The 27,340-nt window shown below is 44.0% G+C and overlaps 1 protein-coding gene across 8 annotated transcripts in view; it reads left to right on the plus strand.

Annotated features, from left to right (window-relative positions):
• BLVRA (biliverdin reductase A) overlaps positions 1-11,370 on the plus strand; it is a 46,323-nt gene extending 34,953 nt beyond the window's left edge. For all 8 annotated transcript variants that reach the window (XM_061374958.1, XM_061374953.1, XM_061374950.1 and 5 more), the window contains 3 exons: positions 1,692-1,799; positions 2,527-2,698; positions 8,106-11,370. In XM_061374958.1, coding sequence (XP_061230942.1) covers positions 1,692-1,799; positions 2,527-2,698; positions 8,106-8,379 — 554 coding nt within the window. In that variant the 3' untranslated portion in view covers positions 8,380-11,370. The remainder of the gene's footprint in view (positions 1-1,691; positions 1,800-2,526; positions 2,699-8,105) is intronic.
• The last annotated feature ends 15,970 nt before the right edge of the window (positions 11,371-27,340 follow it).

A 27,340-nucleotide genomic window follows, 5' to 3' on the forward strand; every position in this document is an offset into this window, starting at 1 on the left:
CTCCCTGAAAATAAACCGGAAACAGCTCCCCTAACTTCTCGTATTTGTGATGTGCTGGTCACACAGAGCTTCTCATGCTATAGTAGGCCAGCAACACATCCCTGTCTGAAACACAAAATCTCTTTATTTCTGGAAAGTGTGTGGTCCCATCCCTGCTGTGCCAAGGGTCAGGAGTTGGCAGTTCAGTTGAGACCAATGGGGATGTATGGGGCTGCAAGGAAAAGAACAGTGCTGGGCAGGAGCACAGTTCAGACCCTTTGGACAAGCTGCACTATTTAAACCACTACGTCTTAAAAATCTCCTTTGTGACTTTTGTCCTGTAACACTAGAAGTATGGGATTTCTGCTTTGTTGTTTCCTTGTGCCATCACCACTTAACTGCCTTCTTGCTCACCAAATAGCTTCCCATTGAGCAGAATTTATGCCTTTTCTCTTGAAGCAGCAGCAGTTACTGTCAGCAGCCTAAATTGTCTCTCCTGGAAACCTTCAGAAAAACACATACTGAATGAGGGCCACATCCAGTGTGTATCATAGAATCATAGAATAGTTAGGGTTGGAAAGGACCTTAAGATCATCAAGTTCCAACCCCCCTGCCATGGGTAGGGACACCTCGCTCTAAACCATATCACCCAAGGCCTCGTCCAACCTGGCCTTGAACACTGCCAGGGATGGAGCATTCACAACCTCCTTGGGCAACCTATTCCAGTGCCTCACCATCCTAACAGGAAAGAATTTCCTCCTTATATCCAATCTAAACTTCCCTTGTTTAAGTTTTAACCCATTGCCCCTTGTCCTGTCACTACAGTCCCTAATGAAGAGTCCATCCCCAGCATCCCTATAGGCCCCCTTCAGTTACTGGAAGGCTGCTATGAGGTCTCCTCGCAGCCTTCTCTTCTCCAGGCTGAACAGCCCCAACTTTCTCAGCCGATCTTCATATGGAAGGTGCTCCAGTCCCCTGATCATCCTCGTGGCCCTTCTCTGGACTTGTTCCAACAGATCCATGTCCTTTTTATGTTGAGGACACCAGAACTGCACACAATACTCCAAGTGAGGTCTCACGAGAGCAGAATAAAGGGCCAGGATCACCTCCTTCGACCTGCTGGTCACACTCCTTTTGATGCAGCCCAGGATACGGTTGGCTTTCTGGGCTGAAAGCGCACAATGCCGGCTCGGATAGCCTCTATTCCAAAGTAGTCCAATTAATTGCAGTGGAGGGAGGTTATCTTTAACATATTGTTACAATCTGGGTCTGAGTGTTATAATATTTTTACTCCTTTTTTTTCCTCACAGGGTAGTAGGAAAGAAATGCGGGACAAGGAAATGTGAGGGGAAAGATGCCAAGAATTAGTCTGTCTTTTGCTTTGAAGACTCATGTTTCAGCTTTAGTTGGGTATTGAGTTTCATTACAGAGTTCCTGTTAAATATAGTGGCTACAGTTCCTGTAGTCTCTATATCTGTTGTCTCCTGAAAAATCCTTAACCCAGATTGACGTCTCAGAGCAGGGCCCTTGTCTGATTTTCTTTCTGACATCTTTCTACCAGCCATGCATGAGAACATTTATAAGTGAGTTCCCATGGGTGGCTGGTGAAGCCTTTATTGCTTAGACGTGCCTTTGATTCACTCAGAACTCTTATTTGGTCTGTCCTGATTTTTGGTGGGTTTTTAGTTTGTTTGTTTTGTTCTGAATGGCAGATAAAGTACTTCATGTGGAGCACATTGAACTTCTGACTGAAGAGTACAAGCAGCTGAAAAAAGAGGTGGCGGGGAAAGACCTGGTGAAGGGAACATTGCATTTCACAGGTCAGTACCTGTGAGGGAATTGAAGTCCATCTGGATTTGTCTGACTGCTCCACAGGGACTCCAGTCCTTCTAGGCTTCATTCAGTCCTTTTAGATGAGAATCTGCCTATAACTGACTAGAGACACAGGTATATTGGGATATTCCAATGAAATTCATTGCAGAGCTGTCCAGAAAGCACCTTTGCCTTAACAGTTGTCTTCTATGGACTGTTGCTTTGCTAATCTCTTTCTGCTATTTGGTGAAGAATGCAAGCCCATGCCTTGTTGTATGGAGGAGAGGATACTTCCTCACCCCTTCTGTACTTTGGTGGTAGTGACCGCCATTTCTCATTCACATTTGTCTCGGAGAAGAGACTGAGCTCTGAGGAAGTGTCCCAGTTTCTAGTGGGGACTTTGTTTTCACTACTGGTGTTTGACCCTGGAAGAGTTGGGAGAGGCTTTCAAGCTATTGTTTTCTCCCTACTTTATTCTGTTGAATATAACTTCTTGTCTACAACGTATCCTGAAAGGTTTGTTGTATATGTACTTTGTGCAGCCTTCTCTCATACCTCACCAACTGATTTCAAGGTTGACTGTGTTTGTTGACTTTCCTGCTCAGTCCCTCCACTCATGGCCTTTCTACACCTTGGTCTCTAAGCCTGCAACACTGCAGTTTCTTCATCCTTTCCTATGTAGAGGGCATTATTCTCTTTCCCATTTCTCAAGATTTTCTGTTGCTGTGTTGCCAGGTAGCGTCCTTGATGAAAACAAAGCAGGATTCCCAGCTTTCAGTGGAATTGCCCGACTGACTTGGCTGATTGACCTCTTTGGAGACCTCACTGTTACCTCTGCCACCAGAGAAAAGCAGAAGGATAAGAATTATTCCAGAATGACTGTTCACTTTCAGACAGCAAACAAGAAGTAAGTGAATGGGCATGGCAGTCAGGCTCCTCAGGTGTCATCTGCAGGGGATCTGCATCCTCTCTTCCTCCTTTGGTAATGGAATGGGTAGATGTCAGCATGAAAGTGTACAAGACAAACAAGCCTGAAAGTTAGGCATCAGACATTCTAGCTGTAAAGCTAATCTTTCTTTAAAGGCTGAAAAACTCCAGCTGTTTGAAAAGGTGGTGCACTGCTTGTGATACTTAACTTATAGCACTGTAATGCTGTGCTAGTAGGTAGTACTAGCTGGAAGTTAATTGAAAATTATACATTTTGAGCAGAGGTATAATAAACTACTGACATGCCAACATGCCAGGTTTGCTTTTGACTAATGCCTAATCTGTGGTACTGAAGTTCCCTCGATACTTCCTGAGTAGGACAACAATTTGTTTCCCTTTCTTGTCTTTTTGCTTTTCTTCTTTTTGGCTTTCGTTGCATGGGTGAGAATCCAGCAGCCAGGATTACTTGCCATTTTTTCCAGTCATTGCACTATGACTTTCTTTGCAGAAAACTCTTTTGATGATGCATTTTATAATAATGTTTGACCTTCCTTTTATATGATAACAATAGTTATCAAATAGTATATTTTTAATGCTACAAAATGTGTATTTTTAGATACTATGTGACCATGAAGTAAGTCACCAGTGTTTTATACTGTGGATTGAGTACTGAACTTGAAGTCTGGTGGTGTAGTGTTTCACTGGAAACTCCCAGGTTTTGTCATTCTGGGCCATCTGCCTTAAAGTCATGTCCCTCAGATAGGTTGAAGTGTCTTATGATGACAGTTTACTGCATGCTATAGGTGCAACTGGGTAATCGTCTGACATGAAAAGGTACAGAGAAGTTACCCAAGGTTGATACATTTCCTAGGAGGTAGGAATGGTGATGGAACAGTTTATTCCTTTCCCTTCACTCCTGCTTTCCTGTTTTTCCATATAGCATGCTGTGCCTTTGAGAGAGATGACCTCTTCATAGGCATCTGAGAAAAGGCATACAAGAAGACTAAGGAGAGCAAGGGAAAATGAGACCATATGGGAAAATGTTCTGGCCTGTGTGTGTGTAATAAGGTACCCTTTGTACTGCGCATATACTGCTAGAACACTTAGAAACAAAAAACTCAAAACAAAAACCAAACCCCCCAAAGCAACAAAACCACCCCAAAAAGAATCAACCAAAACAACAAAAAAGAAAATCCACCAAACTTAATGCTTGCTTCTTTAGGAATTTTATGGAAGCTTTTAGTTAAAAATTAATAACCTGAAGGACCACCCATGTGGGGAGTGAATAACCAGGGCTCACCTGAACTGTTGGTTTCACCATGGGTCTAATTAAGTGTTTTACCAGCCAGTCCTACAAAACCCACTGCAGTTTATTGTGGGATTTGCATCTTGTCTTACCAGTCTTCCTCTCTTTTTAAAGAAAACATCATTTCCAGTGCCTTTAAAAACGCAGTTCTGAGAGGACAGAACTCCATATAAAAACTCTGTTTACCCTCCTAGCAATTTGCCAGTAATTAAAAGTAGCTGTAAAGATCTATAGAGTGAGATTTGAACTAATTCCAGCAGGTGGAACTAGTGGGTGGTTTAAACATTTCCCTGGCTGTCCTGTCTCCTAGTAGTCCTTAGCTGACATAAATATTTGCTAGATACAAACCCATTTCTAGATTACTGTTTCTTTTCCTGCTCTCCACCACTCCACTGATCCCCACTACTGTTGGTATGGGTCAGTGTGTGTTTTGTCACCATGAGCATTTTAATGACCTCGGGGGCAGTCAGCTTTATGCCTGTGGGATAATTTACGCTGGCTGGAAAGTTACATAGCGTTCCTGTATTCTGTTCAGTGGCAGGGCCATATTTCCTGCTGACCTTCCCCCATTGACGTCAATGGAGTTACAGCAGTAGAGGATTTGGCCCACTCTCTATCAAATGAAGTTATGGCCCAGCAGTAACGGTGATGGTGTTACAGCTCTAATTTGCCCAACCTTTCTTGTGCCGAAGGATGGGACAGGTCTGCACCTTCCGTCAGAGCTCTTTCATCTGTTTTTGAAAGACACAAATGCACTAACCCTGAGAAATCAGGTTAATTCAGCCTATTTTTTACCTTGGAAAATACAGCAGGTGCAGAATGCAGGAGCCTGTGTTCTGCTTGTTAAGCAGGGATTTGTGCAAAGGCTGTAGCCTGCCTCTGCTGCAGAGCCCGTGCTGGCTGCTCATCTGTCTCCGGGTGGATTTTGGAGGTGTGTGTTAACGCCTGACGCCCAGCTATCTGAGAGATGACCTCTGCCTCTGTTCTGTTTCCAAGAGAGTTGAGCTGACAGCCTCTCTGTGATAAAACATTGAGCAATCCAAGAAAAGCCAAACCTCCACTGACAGCACGGCTGGTTTGGGACTGCAGTTCCTGTCCCAGGATTATGGAGCTTGGATTCAGTAAATGTCAGAAACGAATTTTCAGTGCGAGCTGGAGAGAAAATGATTTGGGCACTGTCTCTTTTGATGTTATCTATGGGTAGGGTCTAATTCTCTAATTCCCATCCAAGGTAAGGTAGCTCCTTTTGATTGCATGGTAAATAAAAATTATTGTCATTCTCAAAGAGTGAGAAGGAAAATGTCTTAATTTCTTTTAAACTTTTTCTGAACACATAATCTGACAATAAGCATTTGAAACGACGTTTTTATTGAGATCTAAGCTTACAAAATCTAATCAAATAGCTTCAAATCAGACATCCGTAAAAAAGCATGTAATAGCTGCTTTCTGCAGAAGTTGCTGCATAAAATATTAAGCTGAGTGGACCCAGAATTCTTTCAAGCATCAAACCAGCTTAATTCTTCTGCAGGTACAAAGACTGCTTGCCCCATTTTGGTTTATTGAGCTAGCACAGTCCAACTAGAGCCACTCATTATTTGAGGAAACAAGAGAATCAGAAGAGCAGAAAGCCTCTTCCAATCACTGAGTAAAATATAGCTAGGAGAGCTCTACCAGTCAGCAATCTGTAAAGACAGAACAACCGCAGTAAGTCAGGATGGTTTCTTCACTGCAGATGGTGCTTGCTTTTAAGAAGTTAGTATAAAAGCGGTTTGTTACTGTTTGGTTAAACTTTCTTTGTCATCTTTAACTGTCCAACATATTTTATGTGGCTTTATTCAGCTACCAAAAATGCTGGATTTGTTGCTTTTAAGTAACATTTCTAAATAACTAACTTCCTCTGTAATACTTCCTACAAATCTTTAATGAAAATGGTATGTTACTTTTTGAAAAGCAGCAGCCCTTCACAGTTTTCTGACATAAAATACAAACCTGTTTCTTGTTTAGTTATAGTTAAATCATATGAGACTTGCAGTCTGCGTATTTTTATGGCAGAAGAGGGATTAATTTTAGTGTAGAAGTTGTTGTTAATTAAAAAATTAATAAGTTCTGGTTACCAATCAAGTAAAGTGGACCTGTCTTTGGGAAAATAACTAAAACTCTGATTGCAGAAGAAGATAGATCTATTTCTAAACCCAACATTTTCCTGCCCACTGATCTAAATCAGTCATTTTAATCACTTTGATTAAATTCTGCCCTCTCTGCATGATTGTGCTTCTGGTTCACTGGCTTCCCCAGGCTAGAGCAGAAGGAAGCATACGCTTGAGCCTGATCACTGCTGTGTGTGTGCACTAGGGCATCCCAGGGAGGCACTGACACTGCCTATTTTGGATCGTATCATGGTCTCTCCACTGTTGCATGGTGGAGATCTTTGTCTATGGCTGCCCAGTGGTTTCTTCATATACGTCTACCTGAGATAAAGCAGCTTCGAATAACAGTGGCCTGAACCCTCTGTAGCTGTTTATCATAAGAACATAGAACCAGCTCTGTTGAGTTGGAGCAAAACCCAGCTTGCTCAGCAGCCTGCCTCTGACCGAGGTCAACATCCAGCACCTCAGGGAAGGCAGATGAGGACATAGAAAACACCGAGTGATATGGTCCTCAAGCACCCTTCTGGCCTGCAATGACATGTAGCCTTGAGACTTCCTGAAACACAAGGTATCTTTGCATTTATTATCCCTGAGGATTTTTCCCTGTGAACTTTGCAGGCTGTGATTTGGTCTCTTCTTTTTTTTCTCCAGTTGTGTTATTCTATCCAGTCAGGTTCATCTGGCCATGCTTAATTGGTGAAGAATAATTGATACAATGATGTGAATATAAAAACTGGATCCTAAAGCATAAAAGATGAGGTGCAGAATCATTAAGCTGAGTGCTCTGAAGAAAGCATTCAGGGCAGATTGACAAGGACTTTCTTTTTAGATCTAATGATATTGAGGATTTAATGGGCAGTACTTGAAGACAGAGTTTATTCTTCCATGCTGTTGATGCCCTCATAATTTGTGAGTGGCAGACTAAAATGGGTCATAGAGGACTGTGGAAGGGCCATCAATAACCAAATAAGAAAAATGATGTGCATCCTCTAAACACAGGCAGTAGCGAGTGCTGATGAATGAGCTGTAGAAAGGTAATGGCATGTTTTAGGCAGTTGACAAAAGAGCAGGAAGGGAGGATCGTGGCTGTGGCTGTGTTGAGGACCATTCCTCAAAGCCTCTGCACGCATTTGCAATTTAAGTCCCTGAAATGGTGCAGCATGTGCCATGGTTCCTCTCTCCTCAGTCAAACTAGGAAGTTGGGGAGGAAATTGCGAGGACCTGTGAGCTATGCCAGTCAATAGCCAACACCACCAGTGCTAGGCCTGCAGACTGTCTCACGTTGACTTGAGACAGGACTTTGACTAAGACCTGCTTGAGAGTCAATGTAGCTGAAACAGGTAAAATTGACATTTTGTGGTGAAATCTCTAGGATCAACTTGGTGCTCCCAGTGAAGAGAAAGAAACGTATTTGAAAAGCTTGGAGAGCATGGATGCTAGTGTGTGCATGGGTGAACTTGCCATCTGTTGAGCTCATTGTAAAGGGGTGGTGTTCAGCTTGCATGGAAGCAGCTTGTTCACCTAAATTTATTCTTGCAGGAGGAATAACTGGGCACTGAGGGCCTTGTGAATTTAGCTGTGATTGGATCACACACAAAATATTTGGATGTTTAGCTGCACTTTTCATCCAAGTCCACAAACAAGCAGATTAAATTCCCCTCATCGCTGTGAGATGGCTAGACATTGCTGGCTTCATCAAAGCTGTAGAGAGAGCTCAGATGGTGTGCTGAAAGTCATGGCATGAAGCAGTGGCAGAGTTAAAAGACCGTTACCTGGTATTCAACTCTGCAGCGACTAGGCACGTTGGTCAGAAAATGTTACCTGAATATGCAGTGATTGAAATGGTGCATTTATTAGGGCATTTTCTGCAAATAGAACTAGAACTGTTGATTCTGTTTCTTCATAAATACTCTTTCTTTGTTCCTCCACACTAGACCTCTGACTTGGATTGAAGAAAGGGGACCAGGGATGAGACGTGAAAAGAAAATCAACTTCTGTTTCACAAGTGGTTGCCTGGAGAACTTCCCTCAAGCCCCGAGGTCTGCTGTGGGCCTTTTCATGCAGGATCAGAACCTTTTTGCCAAAAAACTGCTGGGCCAGGTATCCAAGGAAGAGCTGGCTGCTGAGAAGTGGAGAATTCTGCGGTGTCTTGACCTTGCTGAGGAGATCCAACAGCACTGTGAACAGCCAGAGAGAATCCGTTCCTGAGACTGCGCTTAGGGAACACGGCAGAAGGGAAAGCTATAGGGCTAGAGCTCACTGTTGCCATCAGGCAGTTGCTATTTCTGTTTCATTACCTTCTTTTTGCCTAGCTGTGATTCCTAAGCTCTCTGGGTAGGCTGGAGAGTCTGGGCTGTACCCTGTGCCTTCTGGTTTGTGCCAACACAAAGCGCTGTTACCTTGCTCCAATGCATTGCTGTCCTTCCAGGCAGGTAGGAACCTAGCAGCAACAAGCTTCCCTGTGACTTGGCTGGAAATGTCCCCAAGAGCAGATACTGGAGGGCTGCAAACACTAGATATGATTTTCCCTCATGAGTTCTCATCTCCCCCCTGACATGTCTTACAATGAGGTACATCTCATTTAGTACTATTACCTAGAAAGAAGTATTTACCTAGAATGATGTTCTAGGTGAGTTTTCCACCTCTTTACCTGATCTGCAGAACTTGGGCCACCACAGTCCCAACCTTTTCTTCCAGATATCCCGCACTGTTCTATGTGTTTGCTCTAGTTAGCTGTTGTGCCTGTTTAGGGGGGTTTGTTGGTGTTTTTGTTGTTTGGGTGGGGTTTTGTTTCACACTGGAAACCATTTACCTTCAAATAGAATCAAACCAGAACAGAAGAAATATCTTGTCTCTTAAGAGATGCCTTGTTGAGTTCACTCTATTTCAGTGGTGCCCTGTGCCAACATAGAAATCTTTTCCCAGCAGAAATGAGAACAGTGCAGAAATGAGAACAGTACATTAAACTAATGCATCACATGGCTGCTTTCTACTGAATTTAAATACTTTTCTGGAAGCAGCATATTACTGTCCTTCATTTGTGTTCTGTATCTAATTCAGCATGTGAGTGGATGACTGCAAAAAATAATATACATCCAACTTTCAAGGAAAAAAATAACTAGTGTGCTCCTGGAAACAGTGAAATTACTTAGAAATAGTGATAAAATTAGAATAGGACTATAGAAAATGGAGTGATTTGCAAATATAGCCATGCAGTTATGTTGTGGTTTAACCCGAGCTGGCAACTAAGCCCCACACAGCCATTTGCTCTCTCCCCTGGTGGAACGGAGGAGATAATCAGAAGGGCAAAAGTGAGAGAACTTGTGGGTTGGCATGAAGGCAGTCTAATAAGCAAAGCAAAAGCTGTGCACGCCAGCAGAGCAAAACAGGGGATTGATTCATCCCTTCCTATGGTCAGCAGGTGCTTGGCCATCTCCAGGAGAGCGGGGCTTTGGGAAGACAAAACACCATCACCCCAAACATCCACCTCTTCTTTCCTCTTCTCGCACCTTTTATTGCTAAGCATGATATTTTATGGTCTGGGATATCTCTTAGGTCAGTTGGGATCAGCCGACCCAGATGTGTCCCCTCCCAACTCCTTGTGTCTACCTGCCAGCCCACTCACTTGGTAGGGTGTGTGAGAAGCAGAAAGGGCCTCAAGCATGTGTACGTGCTGCTCAGCAATAACAAAAGCATCCCTGGGTTATCAACAGTGTGTCCAGCACAAATCCAAAACACAAATCCATACCAGCTACTAGGAAGAAAATTACCCCAGTGAGACCCAGGACAGGTTATGGCATATGACACCTGTGAGGCATTTTATAGTAGTCCCAAGGTCACGTATGAAGACATTATCACTTCCCTAAAGAAGCATTTTAGTTTTAGGAGAAGCCTAAACAGTGCACAGAACCCTTAACAGTTCCTTTGTTTGCCTTTTACTTTCTAATTACAACATCTGTCAGTGCTATATTAATATAGCAGCAGACTTCAGCCTGTGCAATTGTTCTTTCAAACACAGAACCACCATTTCTCTTTCATGTTATTACTTGGGCAATTTTAAATCAGGGCACATAGATGTTGTGAATGGCTACAGAATTACAGCCAGTCAATATTGATGGGGAAGAAAGTTTTCCTTTGGGTAAATAAGTGTTCATTCAGAAGCTGACTACAGTTCAGTTACTTATAAACAGAGAAGGTAAGACTCTGTGTTATTTTCTCCAATCAGTCAGATTTAGGAGCAACTGGAACTTGATATGTGAATGGATTCAGCATGTGAAATTCGCTTAAAGCTACTCCTTTGTTTAAATCAGTGAAAAACTTCCTATTGACTTCAGTGGGTTGAAATACGTGGTTTGGCAGCAGATCTCTGCAGGCAGTTCATGTGCTTGCCTACCCAAATGAACACCTTACCAAGCATTCACAGGGACTTCTTTATCAATGTGATGGACATTGCCTGGGTAGATCTGATGCTGTATGAAGGGAAAAAAGTCAATTTGTGGTAAAATGGGATTGGAATCTCCAGTCCCATTTCATTCCAATCTGGGAATGGAAGGAAATTAAGTTATCTGCTGTGTGTGTATTTATCTGCTATGTATGACAGCACAAGAGGAGCTGTTTCTTGACAGACTCTTCAGCTGCAAATATGGGGTGACTACCACTTGTTTATACACTAATTCACAACAGGTAGCTAGGGAGGGAGAGCAAAGGACTTACCCTCCCCATCTACAGGCATCAAAATTAGCCACCATGTTTCCCTGGGTGCGCTCTGCATCGGTGGCGAGAGCAGTATTCCTCTAAGGCATGAAGAATAAATCCACGGGAGCACTGTAGAGCAGCAGTGTAACATTGTGCAGTGAATCACTCTCTGGAGAAGCTTGTTTCTATAGAGAGTGCCTGGGGAAATTAGCTGGTTAATTGGAGCTAGGGAAGGCAGATGTCTTAGAGCTGTATAGCCCCCACTCTCCTCCACCCTGCTTCCCTTCCTCCCAGCTAACCTGCTTGCATACTGCTCTCTGCCCTGCTCCTGGGAGCCTGTAGCATTCAAATTCATAGCATTCAAATTCATATCCTTCAGCCCTTTGACTTTGCTGAGGTGCTGTCATGGTTTGCATACAAGACCTACCGGATGTCAAGCTTCAAATACGTGTTGTTTAACCAGATGTTGAACTTGCCAATAAAATATTGGGGCTCTTAATCATTCCTTTTAGTTCCCATTGCCTTTCATTTGCAGTTCCTATTGCCTGTGCTGAAACGATTCTCTCTCAACTGGGTTTTTCCCCCCACTCTTTCACTCTTCAAGCCCTGTGAAGTCCTGCCAGCGACTCCAGGCTGTGATCCTGTCCTACAGCCCTCAGCTGTCTCCCTCTCCTATTTCAAAGTTTTCAATACAAGTGTGGTGGCATTTGTGACCTTATCTCAACTCCCACAAAATTCCTGCCCTTCCGGTCTGCTCCGACTCCTTCCCAGGAGTACTGGCAAGTCTAAATCTTGGCTGTTTAAATGGTTCCCAACTGGTGTATGCGAGCAGCCTTTTTGAACCTGCCAAGTAGATTCTGAAACAGGTATTGAAACAGGTTTTCTTGTGGTGTTAATAAACTGCTTTATCATAGAGCAAATACTAGCAGGAGTGTTTTTCAGCCAGTATTTGGCAGAGCCTGAACCCAGCCAGTTTTAGAGAGGCAGAGGAATGAAAGGTAAGTGTAAGGTGTGACATGGGCAGGTTAGGATATCATATTCTTTGGAGATAGCTGATTTTCTGCTGGAAATCACCCTACTCCTGTGGGATGCTGTAGGAAGTCCACTGCAGTACACTTGATCAACTCTGCCTGGTGCTATGGAGTTGGTATGGAAAGTGCCGTAATGCAAAATGCTCCTACATAAAGGAGGGATGCTTGGTTTGCTGACACAGGCTGAAGACTGGCAGGTGAGAGGCATGGAGTCACTAACTGCAACGTGCTAGCTGGAACCTGGAAGAGGTGGTTTGGTCCAAAAGCCCTTTGAGGAGGCTAGAAATCAGGGGAGTGGAACATTTCCAAGGAGGAAAGAAACTGTTGGCATGAGGACTTGCAAAGCTGTGTGGGAAGCTGGCTCGGAGGGAAGGAGGTGGATTTACCTGAAAGCCTGTTCTGTGGGGTCTAATTTAACTGTGTGATTGCTCAGGACTGTCAGGATCTGTATGGGAACATGGGAGGTGGGATAAGGGGAAAGGTGAAGAGGACCTGGGGGTGCCACAGGAGCTGCTTGAGTTGACATTATTGATGGAGAGGATGTCATTGGAGACCCCAGTGCTGGTCAGGAGGGCACAGAAGAACGTTCTGTTTCACCTGTGATGGCACCTTTCTTGTGTGCCATGCTGCAGGGACACATTCCAGTTTTCCAGGCCATCATTCCCATGCTTTCATTATGTCCAGATGCCTTGCACAGAACTTCCCCACCTCTACAGCTTTTCCTTTGGAGGCGATAGAAGTACCCAAATACACCAGCCCCCGGTATCTCACTGTGGGATTCAGGGAGACAAGGAACAACATGGTAGGGTCACCCAAGCCAAGCAAAAGCAGGAAGCATGGGGAGTATTTTGTCTTGTTTTAGAAATTGTTAATACACGCTTTTAGGTATGTACATGACTATGTATTTAATTATGACTAAAGACATATTTCCTCTTTACAGTATGTTTCCACTCTGCAAATTAACTGTGGCCTCAAGGATTTCTAAGTTTCCTGCCTTTCTGCTTCAAGTCTGCTCCTTTCAGTCACTCTTGTCCCTCTTTCCACACCATATGCTGGATGTTTCCCTCCTGGCCCATCACTACCAGACATCACCCCATGGATTCCATCCAGCTGTGCCCTAACATGGGCCAGCTGTGCCAGAGACCCCTTTTCCTGCAAAGGCCCAGTAAATAGGAGAGGGTTTGGGAGATGAAGGAAATGTCTGTCACCTCTTCAACTCTGTCCAGCCCAGCGCAGGCAACACTTGGATGTTTTTCCCTGACCCCTTGTTTGGTGAGGAGTATTTCTTGTGCCAAAGCTATGCTGAAGGGAAAGGAGGCACATCACCAAGCTGCTTCAGTGCCTTTGTTTACCAACAGCAAGACCCTTTCTTCCAAACCCGAGAAAGCCAACGTGTGAAGTGAGGAGATGAGGTGAAGACATGGCGAGAGATGGGGGGATTTTGTCAGCTTTTTCTTTTGTCTCTCCTTGTTCTTCCTTTGTTACTCTCACAGACCCAGCATAGAAAGCTTTGTCCTTTGGGACCTGTGATGGCTTGAGCTGGCTGGTGCTATGCAATACCTTCCAGATGTTTTGTAAGGGGGTGTGCTAGAGGCAGGAGTGGTGCTGGCTTACCTGTAGTTCCTCATACTTGTGGTTTTGAGTTGAGTGGGACAAAGAAGCCTCAGCTGTAATCATCTGAAGTGGGAGGAGTCCTGCAGTTTTGAAGGAAGGCTTAGTGCAGGGGCTCACATTAGGATCTTTGGGATGTTCATTTATGAGCACAGTTTGCCTGAGAAGGGGTGGCAGAAGGACGGGGAAAACTGGAGAATCACTTAAGTGGAAAAAGAAGGAAAATAGAAGAAGAGAAGAATTAAATCTAAACCGTATATCCAAGTGCAGCAGCAACTTGGATGTAATTTTCTCCAAAGAGAGGTTTGTGACTTCAAACACTGTTCTAATTGTGAACTCTGGCACTCAGGTGGGCGTCTATGGAAAAGCTGGCTTTGAAAATAGAAGTCCAAAAAGATGTTACATTTATTCCTAAACCTCCAGGGTGTTTTGTTTCTTTTTTTTATATTTTTTTAACAAAAAACCCTTCAACACACACAAAACCCTATAGGAGAGTTCCCATTTACAGTACTGAAATACAAGTCTGCCATTGCTTTGACTCCCGCAGAGGCCGCAGTTTGCGGTGTTTTGCAAGAAGGTTCAGCTAGGACAAGGATTAATTTGATTATTTATTAATGCTTTTTTTCTGACACAGGAAAAAAAACCAAAACCCTGTTATTCTGGGATGGAAGAGAATGGGAAGAATGGATGCCTCTTCCTCCTGTGGGAAAAAGAAAGACATCTGAAAATTAGCTGTTTCCAAACTGGGAGCTGGCTCTTCTCCCCAGGGAGATACTCCTCCATCAGCATTGGTACTCTGAATTAGAGAATCTGGAAGAGCTTGTGGCTGGGGAGAGATTAGAACAGCAGGGAGCAGCAAGATGGGGACTGAGGGAAGATGCAGCCTCCAGCCGCAGAGATTAGAGAAGAATTGATTTCCCCTTGAAACATGGTCCTTGTGACTGATAATCACTTGCATGTCACCAGAAATCATTAGCAAGAAGAGCACTGTCCAAGGCTAGGTAAACCTAGATGGTGCCAAGTTATTTTTCTTGGGGTGAGATATGTGTCCAATGTTACTAAATCCTTCTTGCCTCCTGAGCTGTACTATTTTGGCCTTAGGCAGTGTTGCAATTGAGGTACAGTAGCCCTGTTTCTCACCCATCAACTTGATGTGAATTTACTATAGTGACCTTATTGGGAATGCAGCCCACAGACTGATCTTCCATCCTCAGAGACACAGTTATGGTTCATCTTGACCCCGACTGATTGTATACGTGGCATCTCAGAACTGCAGGCAAAACAGGGATATAATGGATTGGCAAAATCAATGTGTTGCATTTGTTGCATGATAAGAAAATTCTTCTGGCAGTGCAGCAAGCTTCCCCTGCAGTATCTGTAGGTCTGAAATTATTGATCCTATTTCAATTTATATGCAAATCCAAAAAGCATCCTGGGTTTTGACCAGTAATTGCTAGTGTTAGGTGCTTTGGGCACCAGGTTGTGCTCCATCACTTCAAACAGGTAATACCTGTATTTGTACACACACAGAGCACAGCTGGATTAAACCTCTTTGTTGAAAGGAAACAAGTTATGAATGCTATTAGATGAGTAGAAAGAAGTAGCCTGTTTTAATCCCCTGAATTAGGGTTATTTTTACCATTTTTTGGTGTTGTGAATCCTGTTTCTTTTGAATGTAGATGGCAAGCCCTCCAAACATCCTTCATAGTTTATCTTAGCGTGCTGCCTTGTCTTGTTGGTGTCTTTTTGCTTATCTTTGTCCTACCATGAAATCTACTCAATTTGTGGAAGTTCCTTTGTAACTACTGTAGCAATGTGTAAGTTTAAGTAGAACTGAGTTTTAGTAACCCACTTCGTGTGGTTTGTTGAAGCACAAAGTTTACAGTTTGCCTGTAAGGAGATCAAACAAAACACGTGAAACATTCAACACTATTAGAACTTACGTGGTTTTTAAACCAAAAGGAAAAGGGCTGCCAAATGCTGTGTTGAGCTGATATTACCACTGTAATGCCTACTTATGACTGTGCCTTACGGATTGCTGTGGGTGTCAGAAGAGCAAATGCCCTGGTGTGGTGCCTTGTTTGTTAAATAAGCTGTCCTAAAGTTGGTAGGGATAAAATGGAGGCACAGAAACAGTGACTCACTTATCGTTTGAGAAGCCTTTGTCAGCATCCTTGTGAGATTGATGAAGTGGGTGCTTCTCAATATGAGCTACTAAATGTCCTCCCTGGCCTTGCAGCTGCAGAAGACCTGAAGAAAGCTGAGGAAGAAGAGGTATGAGTGAGGTGGTTGGGTAGGACAGTGAAGTATTCAGGAAATGAATAATAAGGTAATTTTAGGATGGAAGAACTGAAGTTGGAATGGTTTACACAAAGGCTTGTATAGCAGTCAGGTAAAAATGGGAAAGAATATGTGTCCTGGTGAAGAGGTTGGGAAGAGGCATATTTGTGGTTCTCAAGATAAGATATTTCTATATAGAGAGAAAGAGAGAGACTTGTGGAAAGAATGGAAAAATGTAATGGGCTTGGAAGTGCTAATGGTGGAATTTTGAGGAATTAAAATAATACAGGGAAAGGAGGAAGTGGCTTACAGCTCAGAGGCAAGAAGGGCTTGCAGAATAGCAGCACTAAATATAGTGTGGCAGCAGAGACAGGATCATCCAGGGAGCAGAATGGGAGGAGCAAAGCCTGAGGAGTATAATAAACCAGGCATAAAAAGAAGAGCAAAGCAGCAGTTTGGAGGAAGATGGGTTTTATGGGGAGATGACAGGATACACTCCTCATCAGCACTTCACTCTGTCCTACTGATACCTATTTTTCCTGTCATCTTCTATGTCTGTTTCCACTTTTGCCAATTCATCTATCTGTCTAACCATTCACCCATCCAAACCCTCACGCATCAGGAAGAAGCTGAGAAGCCACCTTCCCTGTGTCATGATGACCCCTGGTTGAATTCAGCAGATATTTTAGGCAGAGGTTTAGTTACAGGATTGACTTCTGGTAAATTGTATATGAAGTGCTCTGCTTTCATATTGACCATAGACACTTCCCAGGTTTACTTCCTGGGAAGTGTCTCTACTCACCCCTTCACCTGAGAGAGGTGTTTCTCTTCCAAACAATGCTGGGTTCTTGAATTTCCTTTGTTAGCAGCTCTTTACAACCTTTTCAAGCAGCTGGCAACCCTTCTGTGTTGGGGGAAACCTCACAGGTCCCTGGGAAATGCAATAAAAAGAGACCATTTGTGTACAAGGCTCAATAAATCTGAATGCAGTTGCAGTGAGCGAGAGAAAACTCTGTCATGAAAGAAGGGGGGAAGGCTAAAGTGGCCCACTGAGTGAGAATGCTGCTTACACTGGAAAACCCTACTCTAGCTTTTGATAGGAAAGCCTGTGCAATAAGAAGTGATAATAACTGAGCAAAATTAATGGGACTTGCTGTGACACGGAAAGAGTTACAAAGAAACCTGGAAGTTAGTACTGTAGATGCATGAAGGGATTTTGAAGTTAGCGAGATTCAAGGAGGTCAAGAATGTCATGATCCCAGAGGGACGAATCATAGAATGGTTTGGGCTGGAAAGGACCTGAAGATCATCCAGTTCCAATCCCCCTGCCATGGGCAGGGACACCTCAAGCTAAACCATGTCACCCAAGGCTCTGTCCAACCTGGCCTTGAACACTGTGAGGAATGGAGCATTTACCACCTCTTTGGGCATCCTGTTCCAGTGCTATTTGCAGCCATTTTGCAGATTGGGCTCTTGCTGATCTTGAAAATGTGAATTAGAGCTGTTGGGAGCAGTAGGGAAGAGATACGGGGTCCTAAGTGTTCTGGGAAGATGCATAGGTCTTTTGCAGCACCTGGCATTGAACCCCTCAAAAAAGTGGTTATGCAAATGATTGTATTTGAAGCAGGTGCTGGAAATCCCTAAATATTTTGTGTGTGTATGTTTTGGTGTGGTGGGGCTTTTTGGTTTGGTTTGGTGTTTTAACAACTGCATATTGACAAGAATAGAGCACAGCAGTGGCTATGCCGGGTTTGACAGACACCAGCTCCAGCGACAGCAGAGCCAAATGAGGCCTTGAGAGAGGATGTGAAAAGTTCAACGTACAGATAAAGAGATGAAGGTGAAAATCAGAAGCTCCAGTGGAAGATCACAGACCTGAAAGCTGACTCATGCTGCAGCTTCTGAAGGCTGTGACGTACCAAGAAGCAGGTGGGTAATTTGGTAGTTACTGGAGAGTATGTGGAGGATGGAAAGTTCATAGAAGCTGCTACAATGGAAGTGCTAGAAGGTAAAGGCGTTCAGCTGGGAAATGGGTGTTTGTCCAGTGATAACTCCTTAGGTAGCGAGCCAGAACTCCCATCATTATTTTCCTGCTCTCCTGGTAAAATCAGAGCGGGAGAAAAGGGACTATATAGGGAAGGAACAGGTACTGTCAGTGGGACAAGGCCATGGAATGTGTCCTGGAGTGTTTCAACACAGTGCAGAGAACAAACTGAGTTTCTAACTTCATTAGGGGTTAGGTTTCAAGTCAGGTAATCCTGACTTGAAAATAATCTATCTGTAGCCAACCTTGCATCCAGAATCCACTAACACAGGAATGAACTTATAACACATCACAGTGGATGTCCTGCAGCTCCCAAGAAATGATGGAGAAAACCGTAATAGTGTCCCCTCAATAATGCCAAAGAAGGACCTCAGGATGCTGCTGAGCTTGGTGGAGGATGAAGTCCTGTGGGAAGGCAATGTAGGTGATTCTGCCTGATCTCCCCCCAGAAACAGGGACAAATGCACAGGTTTTAAACCTTTTCATGACCTTTTTATCCCAGGATGTCCCAGTGGGGCCAAATGTAAAATAAAATGGCTAAAGCTGTTCAGGGAATGCAGAGCAAGTGTAATTTTTCATCAAAGAAAGGAGTAAACCAGAAGTCACTCTGCATGTAGAGGGGGGGAAAGCAAGTTGAAGTATTGCTTTATTAAATTATTTATTAAGCAGTTTTTAATTTGAATTCCTGAAAACTGGTTCATTCATTATTTATCAGTGTGGGTTTTGTACGGCTGAAAAGGCTTCACGGGAGTTAAAACACTGGGAATGTAAGAATTAGGAATCAGTCGATGCATTACACCCGGTGAAACCCTTTGGGTTTCCACAGGGAAAAGCCTTCGCAGTCTTTGTGTTATTTCTTAGAGCAAGAATCTTTGCATGATGAAGCACTTCCAGTAATGTCTGATGCCTGCAAAGAAGAAAATCAGGTAACAGATGGAAAAATACTTGCATGCTCTTAAAGTTAAGATCAGAAAGGAAATAAAATGGTCTCCTCACACCTAAGCCTAATGAAAACTAAAGAGAAGCCATCTGCCACCACCCAGAGGCTGGGCCAGGCTCTGAATAGCTGTTTGCGAGTCAAATGAAATGGGAAATGAAATTAGTGAATGAAATGTCTTTACAGCAGCACAGGCGTGTATGTGGCTCTGCCACATTCATGTAGCGGTTCTGTGGGCTCCAAGCAGGGGAACACAGGATTGTCAGTTTCAGTGTGATGTTATGGATATCTAACTTATGTCTGGATCAATCAGCATGCATTTATTTGATGCTAGTTGACCAAACTGTGAGTGTTAACATGGAATGTGCTCGAAAAGGGATGGCAACAGCTATTGTATCCTGTTCTCAAGGCTGGGTAGGTGCATGCAGCAGTAACTGTGTCCCCTAGCAGTCCATCCTACTCCAGCTCTTAAGTCCATCCACAGCTGAGCCAGGAAAGTATCTGGCTTTGATCTCCTCTCAGTCTGCTCCAGGCATGCCAGAAGAGCACCCACCCTCCTCAGTGCCCTGAAGCGACAGCAACTTCATCTAGAAGTTCTCTTCCAGATGACAAATGTTGACTGAACGTAGCAGTGGGATCTGGCAATGGAATAATTTGTAAGTAATTGGGAGCATCAGAACATGTTTAATAATGTGCAGCTTTGCAGATGATGTATAATGTGAAAACCTGACAAACTTCAAGTTGCCATGACAGCTTTGTCACAAAGACTCTGTACACTTTCATATGGAAATGGTGACAGAAGCGATGCAGGAGTTTTAAGTAATCAGTCGATGAGATGGTACTGGGGGCAGGGAGGGAATTTGGCATCCCAAAAGGGAAAATGTTACAAAATGGAGAGAAGGAGAGATTTGGGATGCTGGGGAGGATGGCAGCCTGGGGCTTCTGTGGCCTGGAGGGACTGGTGGGAGGAGAAGCAGCAAGAAAGCGTGCAGGAACAGAGGTTATTGGTGGACATTAATATTTCTCAGTGGGAGGACATAGAAATAGCCTTAAAAGCTGTTCAGAATGCAGGTGAGAAGACATCCAGTTAAGAACCATAAAATGAACTGTTATGAGCATTGTGTGATAGGCCAATACATTAAAAACAAGTTCCTGCGTATTATACAACACCTTACTTAGTACCAGGCTTACAAGCAGGAGGTAGAGAAGCCCAGCATGGGGATGGAGAAGGAAGAAGGTATTTGGGTCCATAAACCACAAGATGCTGGAACAAGGCAAAATAATATATATGAATTGATGGAGGAGAAAGGAGCCGTCAGATATGGGCATCAATTCCCAATGGATGCCCTGGATATCTTGTGTTCACAGTGAGGTAGTGCCTGGAGACGCTGCTTTGAAGTGCATTGCTGGCAGTGGCTTACCTTGGGAGAAGAGCCCCTGGACCATATTTTGCAGCCAAGGCAACTGATGGTGGCAGGGTGGTGCCTGGATTGCAAAGGTTGAAGAAGGCAAGAATCAGGTAACCTGTGGTGTAGAGCATGTCCAGAGTGTGGCACAAGCCCATTGGCATGACTGGTAGGGGTTTTATTTCGCAATGGAACAAGTAACACAAGCAGAAGACACCGAGTCCTTGGTCACAAATCCCACATCATTCAGCCTTTGACCTTTGGCTAGTGCTCCTCTGGAAGCTGTGGGTCAGCAGAACTAAGTCCTCCTTCATCTCTGGACAGATGTGAAGAGCTGATGAGCAGACAGCTGAATGAGCTGATAGCCTAAGGAATCTATGTCTCTTTAGAGATGTAGATTTGCTAGGAAATTCTGCTTGATTAGAGCTACACCATCTATGATCGGAGCATCTACTGTGTACAGCAATTCAGTGAGCTTTTCCTAATAAAATGACATTATAATACTACTGGTTATTCTCACGCACAAAGCTGAAGGCTGGAAAAGAAGCTTGAAGAAATGTATGGAAAGCAATTTGAATCCCTGGGAAGGATTTGGAAATTCCAAAATACTGACAATTATTATGGGAGCTTGTTGGGCAGTTATGAAAAACACATGAATGAATGTTAGCAAAGTTTCAGAGGAGTGATGTATAAAGTGGACCATAGACGTGAGGATGCAGAACAGTTAGAAAGGAAAAGGAACACTTGGGAAGTTAGCTGAAATTGATGTGAACTAGCAAGGATTTCTCATTAATGATAAAGAGTGGGAACGTTAGGGAAATGAAGGATTTAAAGAGAACAGATATTGTTAAAGTAATGAAGGTCTGGTATGTCAATGAGGTATTGATCCCAGAGGGAGCCCACAGAGGCCTCTGCTCCTGCTTGTACTTGTGCGTTACTTTACATATCCAATTAAAATGTTACCCCAAACTCATTGATGTGGTGAACTTTACTCAAAAACCTGTCCCTTGTTGCTCTTCAAACAGCAGCCTACAGCCTTGCCAAAGCAGAGCTTACTCTCTCAGGCCAAGTTTATCCTCCAGTTGCCGCTGGCTGTTTCACCTCCAAAGCAGCCCAGTGCGCTGGTAGCTGCTTATTATCCCTCATCATGCGCCTGTCCTGTAACTGCAACGCCTACACCTAACTATGCAAGCCCTTAGTGCATGAGGACAGTGCTATGGAAAGCATAGCTTGGAGAGGGTTTGGAGGGCAATTTCCCTAGAGAGGCTTTATCAGCCTTGGGTCTCATCCATGCTGTCCATCTTGCAAGTTGTTAACCACGTTCCAAGGGAAGAGCGTGCCTCAAGATAACCCCTTTGCTCCTCTGGGACAAGCAGAAGCTGCTTCCTTAGTGGTTCATCCCTTAATGGAAAAAACCATGACCTGGTCAGTAGAGAAAGCTGAGCAAAGGTCTGTTTGTACACTAGTGGCTACTAGCAAAGGAACTGAGGCAAATTTAACTGTTCAGGGTACATTTGTCACCCTGGCAGCAGCATTGGACTTAGTTGTTCTTCCTGGGTTTGTGGCTCTGAGAAAGAAATGAAGATCAGCCTGAAATTTACATTTAGTGCTGTTTGTACGAAGACTCTCTCTGGAGCATCGCAGCGTCTTAACAAATGGAGACGGGGCAGACATTCATACCATGATGCTTATTTATTATTAATGCAGCTTTTCTTGAGACAGGGGAAAAAATACGTGTTTGTAGGAAACCTTTTCCCCTTTCCTGGAATGGAAAGAGAATGACATCTGGACATCTCTTATTCAGCTGCACTTGGGATGCGTGTTTTCCCCAGACATGCATTTCTGAATCTCATGATGATCTGGTTGCTTAGAAGTAGCTCTGGTAGGCAGTTTCTTTTTCCCCACAGAAAGCAGCTTGAAGAAACCAGCAGTTTTGTTGTATGGCAGTGCCCTGTTCCTTTCTTGATCTCACAAAAACCCCTTCTGCTCTTATTTATCTACCCCAACTACATAGAAGAACATAGAAGGTGAAAAGTTTACCAGAAGCAGTTCCTGCTCGATGGGTGCGATAATAGGCTGTTGTTGATTCTTGTCTCTAAGACAGGGGTTTGAAGTATTAGGAAGAAGATTTAGACAGGCAAGGGATCCAAATTATGACATTTATTTCTCAATTCCCTTTTTACTGAGAGGCAGGAAAAAGGAGCATTTCTGGAGCAGCCACTGTGAATTCTCCCTTCTACACATCAGTCCCTGTGAAAAAGATGGAAATGTCCTTTTTGGCTCTTTTCCTGAGGCAAATAGCCCTCCTTCTGACTGGTATTCTGCAACAGTGAGGTTTAAAATAAGCCAGAGGGCCAAAGGCCTGGAGTCAGGGGAGACTGGAAGAGCAGGGAATAGGGAATAAAGAACTCAACAGAGAGGCTGCATTCAAGAGAAAGATCAGATGAAAGGCAAACCTGGATTTCTTGTTGTTGTTTTTCACCCTTGGGGCCTAATTTACCAGCTGGGTCCCCTGTAGAAATAAAATGATAAATCAGGATGATTAACGGTATCTCCCAGTACCCGTGGAGCACAAATCCTGGACTGGTGACAGTGCCAGGGGCTTGACTGAGCAGAGATAAGCAATGACCAGCTTACCAGCCTCCACGATTTCTCGCTTGTGGAATGGTATCATTCTGGCAGTCAATGCCAAGAAACCTGGCAGGACTCAGGGAACATAAAAATGCCCTTTAGTCGTGATTCTTCCCCACGGCCTTGTGCTGTGCATCCTCTGTTGAGACTCTAGGCCAGCAGGAATACAGATCCTGATGCATTAAACCCAAAACCAAACCAATTTTATGGGTGGCAGGTGACAGTTGTTGAGTTGGCATGTAGGGAAAGGAAGGTGCTGCAGTGTGGGAGCCCAGCTGGCTCCTCTCTGCAACCTGTAGTTGAGATTCATGGAAATCTCTTCATTAGTGCTAAAAGCTCTGGGGACCAGTTCTGCTCAGTTAGTTGTTTCAGCTGGGCATGTTGTGTACACACAGAGCAGACTGTACCCTGGACTGGTGGTCACTTCACATACTACTTACATGGCCCTCTCACCCCAGTTTGATGATTCTCTTCCTTTCTTTCCAGGGGGAAGGGAAAGGTGAGGGAATTGGAGGAACTGCGCAATGCAAGAAAACCATCAGCTTCCTCTTCCCTGTTGTATTCAAGTTTTCACAGCTGTATTTTCTGCTTCTTTTTAATATTTGACAGGAACTTATTTCAGGAAGGATGACTCCTGAACTAGGGCCTCCTTCCTGCTCCCTCCTGCCTTGCCTTATGGTGTCTCCATTTCCCCTACTGCTCCCACTACCCATTTCTCTTCCATTGCTTCTCTCATCCCCTTTTGTCTCTGCTGCTTTGTGCCACTTACTGACGCAGTCAGGCTAGAGCGAAACAACGTTTGGAAGAAGAGAAGGTGCCTTTGCTTTCCCAGGCTTGTCACGCCTGCAGGTCAGTGCCTACTCTCTGGAAGGAGGGATAAGAGGAAGGATAAGATGACTGAGACATCCCAGCAAAGAACCAAATCAGTCTTTCATCTCACTGGCATGTGGCACTGTGGGAAATGAGTGAGTAATTAGAGAAAGTCTTTCAACTTGCTTTGCATATATAGCCTACGACAAACTCCTGATTGCAGAATCAAACAGTTGCATTTTTCATATTGCTGCTTATTTGTTTTGTTGGGTGTTGTTTTGAGGATTGCTGAATAGGGTGTGCTATGCATTTGTGCTAAATGACTGAAATGAGGATGCCCCCTAGATCCCATCAATTACAGTGTCTGGGCTCTGAGGGCAATCTGTACGCTCCAGAGATACCCAAACTAATGTGGTTTCCTTCTGGGATATGGGTTACCTTGGGTGCTGAGTGAAGTTTTGTAGGGTGTGAAAAATAGATTTAACATAAGATGGTAAAACCACCCAAGCAAATCAAGTCCCTGTTTGTCCTAATCTTACGCACACATGTAGACCTGTCTCTGTGTGTTGCACTGATCCAGAACACCAGCCTTGATGACAGGGAATCATAAACATGACCCATAGCCCTCCAGGTACCTCCAAAGGTGCCAGGCAGATCATAGTGGCCTTCTCTCTGCATTCCTCTGTGTGACAGATAAAGCCCAAAACTTCAACCCTCATCTGGGTTTCATAGCAGCATGTGAAGCCTTTGTTATTCTGCGCAGCTAGAGACTGGTTCTCTCTGTCTCAGCCTGTGCCCTTTCCTGGTATAAATTAAGGTGATCCTGGACCCTTTACAGTGGTGAGGTGTGTAATTTCAAGGGTTTTAAATGAAACACACTTAACCCTATCAGCAGGATAGCTCTTACTCTGTTATTCAGGGCTCTGCAGGCAAGCAGAATAACTGAGATGAGGGAAGACATGCATAATGCAATTCATAAATGATTTAGGCCAGAAGAACAGATCTGGGGTGTTAATCTTTGAAGAACACGTAAGGAGATCCCTGTTGAGACCGCGGGAAGGTTGAGAGAGCAGCAGGCTTGCTGGGGCCTGACCTAGCTCTGCATCAGGTCTCTCCAGGACACTGTACCATAGCCACAGGCAGCTGGGGAGAACTGGTTGATGCACCAGCCAGAAAGAAACACCTAATGGTCCGGAACAGACCGTGAGCACAAAGGGGTGTAGTGAGAAAAAGCCAAGAGCATACCAATTGTTCTTCCTCCTCCCATGCCCTGCAGTATCTCATTGTAATAGCTTATACTATGGGAAAACTGTATTATCCTGTGGGTGTGCAGCATCCTGAAACCTAAGGGTATTGATGACAAACAGCACCCATGTGGAAGTAAGTGGCTTTGCAAAGAGGAACAATACCTGTCTTGTGCCTACGCTGAGCAACACAGGCTTTGTCAGAAAGCCTGGCGTTCTTCCATGCTCGGCAGCCTGTAATCCTTTTACAATCGTTTCCTTCTCCTTTCTGGGATATGAATATAAATGACATTTCTTGCTCCAGGGCGTTTGGAGAGGCTCCATAGAGATTCAACACACAAATGCATTGTAAACAATATGTCTGCCAAAGCTCACACGTGGATATTGCTCTTGATGGCACCTGGCTTTCCTCTGGGTGCTGTTAGGCGCGTTGACAGAGGAGTAGTGTGTGTCTCATAGCAAGCTGAGCACCATGCTGCGGAACAGCCTGGCTGTTCATGTGGCAGCACTCTTACAAACTTCCAGTGGCTTCTGGCAACCACCACAAAAGAAACCCAAAATATTCCCTAGGGGGTTTTGTATCATGTGTTTGGAAATAACTGATGCCGTTATTAGCTTTTAACAAGTACCAGTTTTGCTTTCTTGTAACACAAGCCTAAGGCTGAAACCAGCCAAAAGCAGTAGAAGTCTTTTAAGGACCTCCTGAATTGTTTCCATCAGAAACAAGCAAACAAACCAAATAGTATTGAGGCCTAAGAACAGGAAAGCTGTTAGAATCAGAACTTACTTTATGGCATATTCTGTAGGTATTCTTGACAGGGATAATAAAAGGAGAAAATAAAACCCTACCTCATCTGGTCAATAGAAGCTGTTCAAACTACAGTACTTTCTTTCAGACACTATCATCTCTTTCAGCCAGCCAATTATCTTCCTCACTTTCACAGCTGATTTCCTTAGCTAAGCTGTTGTTGTTCTGTGAGCAGCAGAGCTAATGAAGCTTGCTTTGCCACATTGTTTATGCCTTTTGTCCCTTAATTCCCTTTTCCACATGGAAAACTTGTTGTAAAATGCTTCTTACAGGAGAGACCAAGTGTGCTGTGATCTGCAGTATCTCTCTAGCTCCTTGTTTTTCCCCAAAAACTTGTAGGACTCTGGAGAGGAGTCTGCAATGATTAAGTGATGTCCTCTCCTATCCAAATGTGAGTGAAACAGGTCAGTGGCCTCCAAAAGAGTTAGGGTTACCAGGAGCCACTAAGTAGTGGCTCATTCCCAGATGATTATGTTCCTCATCACATTAGTGCTGCTGTTGGTGACGAGTGCTAGCCTGCCACCATCTGAGATGAGATACAGTTAGGCAGAGAGCTGGGTATGCCCTGATGTATGCACCTGTGAGCCATGAGAGAAGCTTCCTTAGCTCTCCTTGTTATGGTGGAAATCTAGGAGAACACGTGGGCTTCTCAAAGGAATTTGCCAACTGGAAAAGAATAGCAACCAAGTGGGATAAACATTTGTGCTTGTGTGAGAACAATATGTTAAGATTTGGATTGGGAACATAGCTGGTAGATTGCAATGGAGTGTGCTTATTGTTACTGGAGCAGGTATCCATCCCAAAGGCAGTGCCTCCTGCCCAACAGGGCTGCGCTGAGGAGGCAACACATGATTGACATCCCTCAGTGTAGCTACCAGCACAGTGTCATGTGTGCTGCTTCATGTGGAAAGCTATGTCTATGCTTAGATAGATTGTTGGGTCCAAAGCTTGGAAGCCAGATACAGCAGCCACCATAGGGGAAGAAGGTGCTGGAATGCAAAAGCACCGGTGTCACAGTCCCTTAGAGTTGTCCCTGGGTTGTCACTTTCCTGCTGCATTGAAAATAACAAGACTGGTCATTTATGTCACAAATAACAAGTGTGGGCTTTCGTTTATAACAGTAAGGATGACATACTCATTAGCTCAGATTTACTCTGTGCAGGGTTAAAGCTGCTCTCATAGATTTTAGCAGATGTGGAATGCCAGTATTAAGAAGATCAGAGTTTCAAATTAATCTAAAACCATGAGCAATATGTTGATTTGGGGAAAAAGTACCAACTGGCTGGAAATAACAAAAATAAGAGGGAAAATACACCTACCACCAGAAGCACTTAGTGTGGGGAAGTATAAGCAGCTGCCCTCTCATTTCTTCTTTGTGAATATTAAAGGGTTACTTGGAGAGGTGATGAAGCTGTCAAAGCCATGGCCAGTGACAGGGCTGCTTTCTGTGGCGTCACCATCAGTAACACCAGCAGATTTTGGAGCAGGAGAAAGTGGCTGGGGGGTACACCAGTAGTATAATGTGTGACTTCTAGCACAAACTTCAGTAAGAAAATGAAGGATGCGGAAGATAAAGAAGCAGCCATAGTGTTTCACTAACGTGTAAGGAAATAAATGCATCTGGCTTGTTTGACATAGGACAAGAGAAGGAATTGTGATCAGGGGCAGGACA

The sequence above is a fragment of the Neopsephotus bourkii genome, unplaced genomic scaffold, assembly GCF_033783945.1.
Source record: "Neopsephotus bourkii isolate Nb327-2 ecotype Australia unplaced genomic scaffold, CSIRO-AGI_Nbou_v1 NB_1655, whole genome shotgun sequence".
NCBI lineage: Eukaryota > Metazoa > Chordata > Aves > Psittaciformes > Psittacidae > Neopsephotus > Neopsephotus bourkii.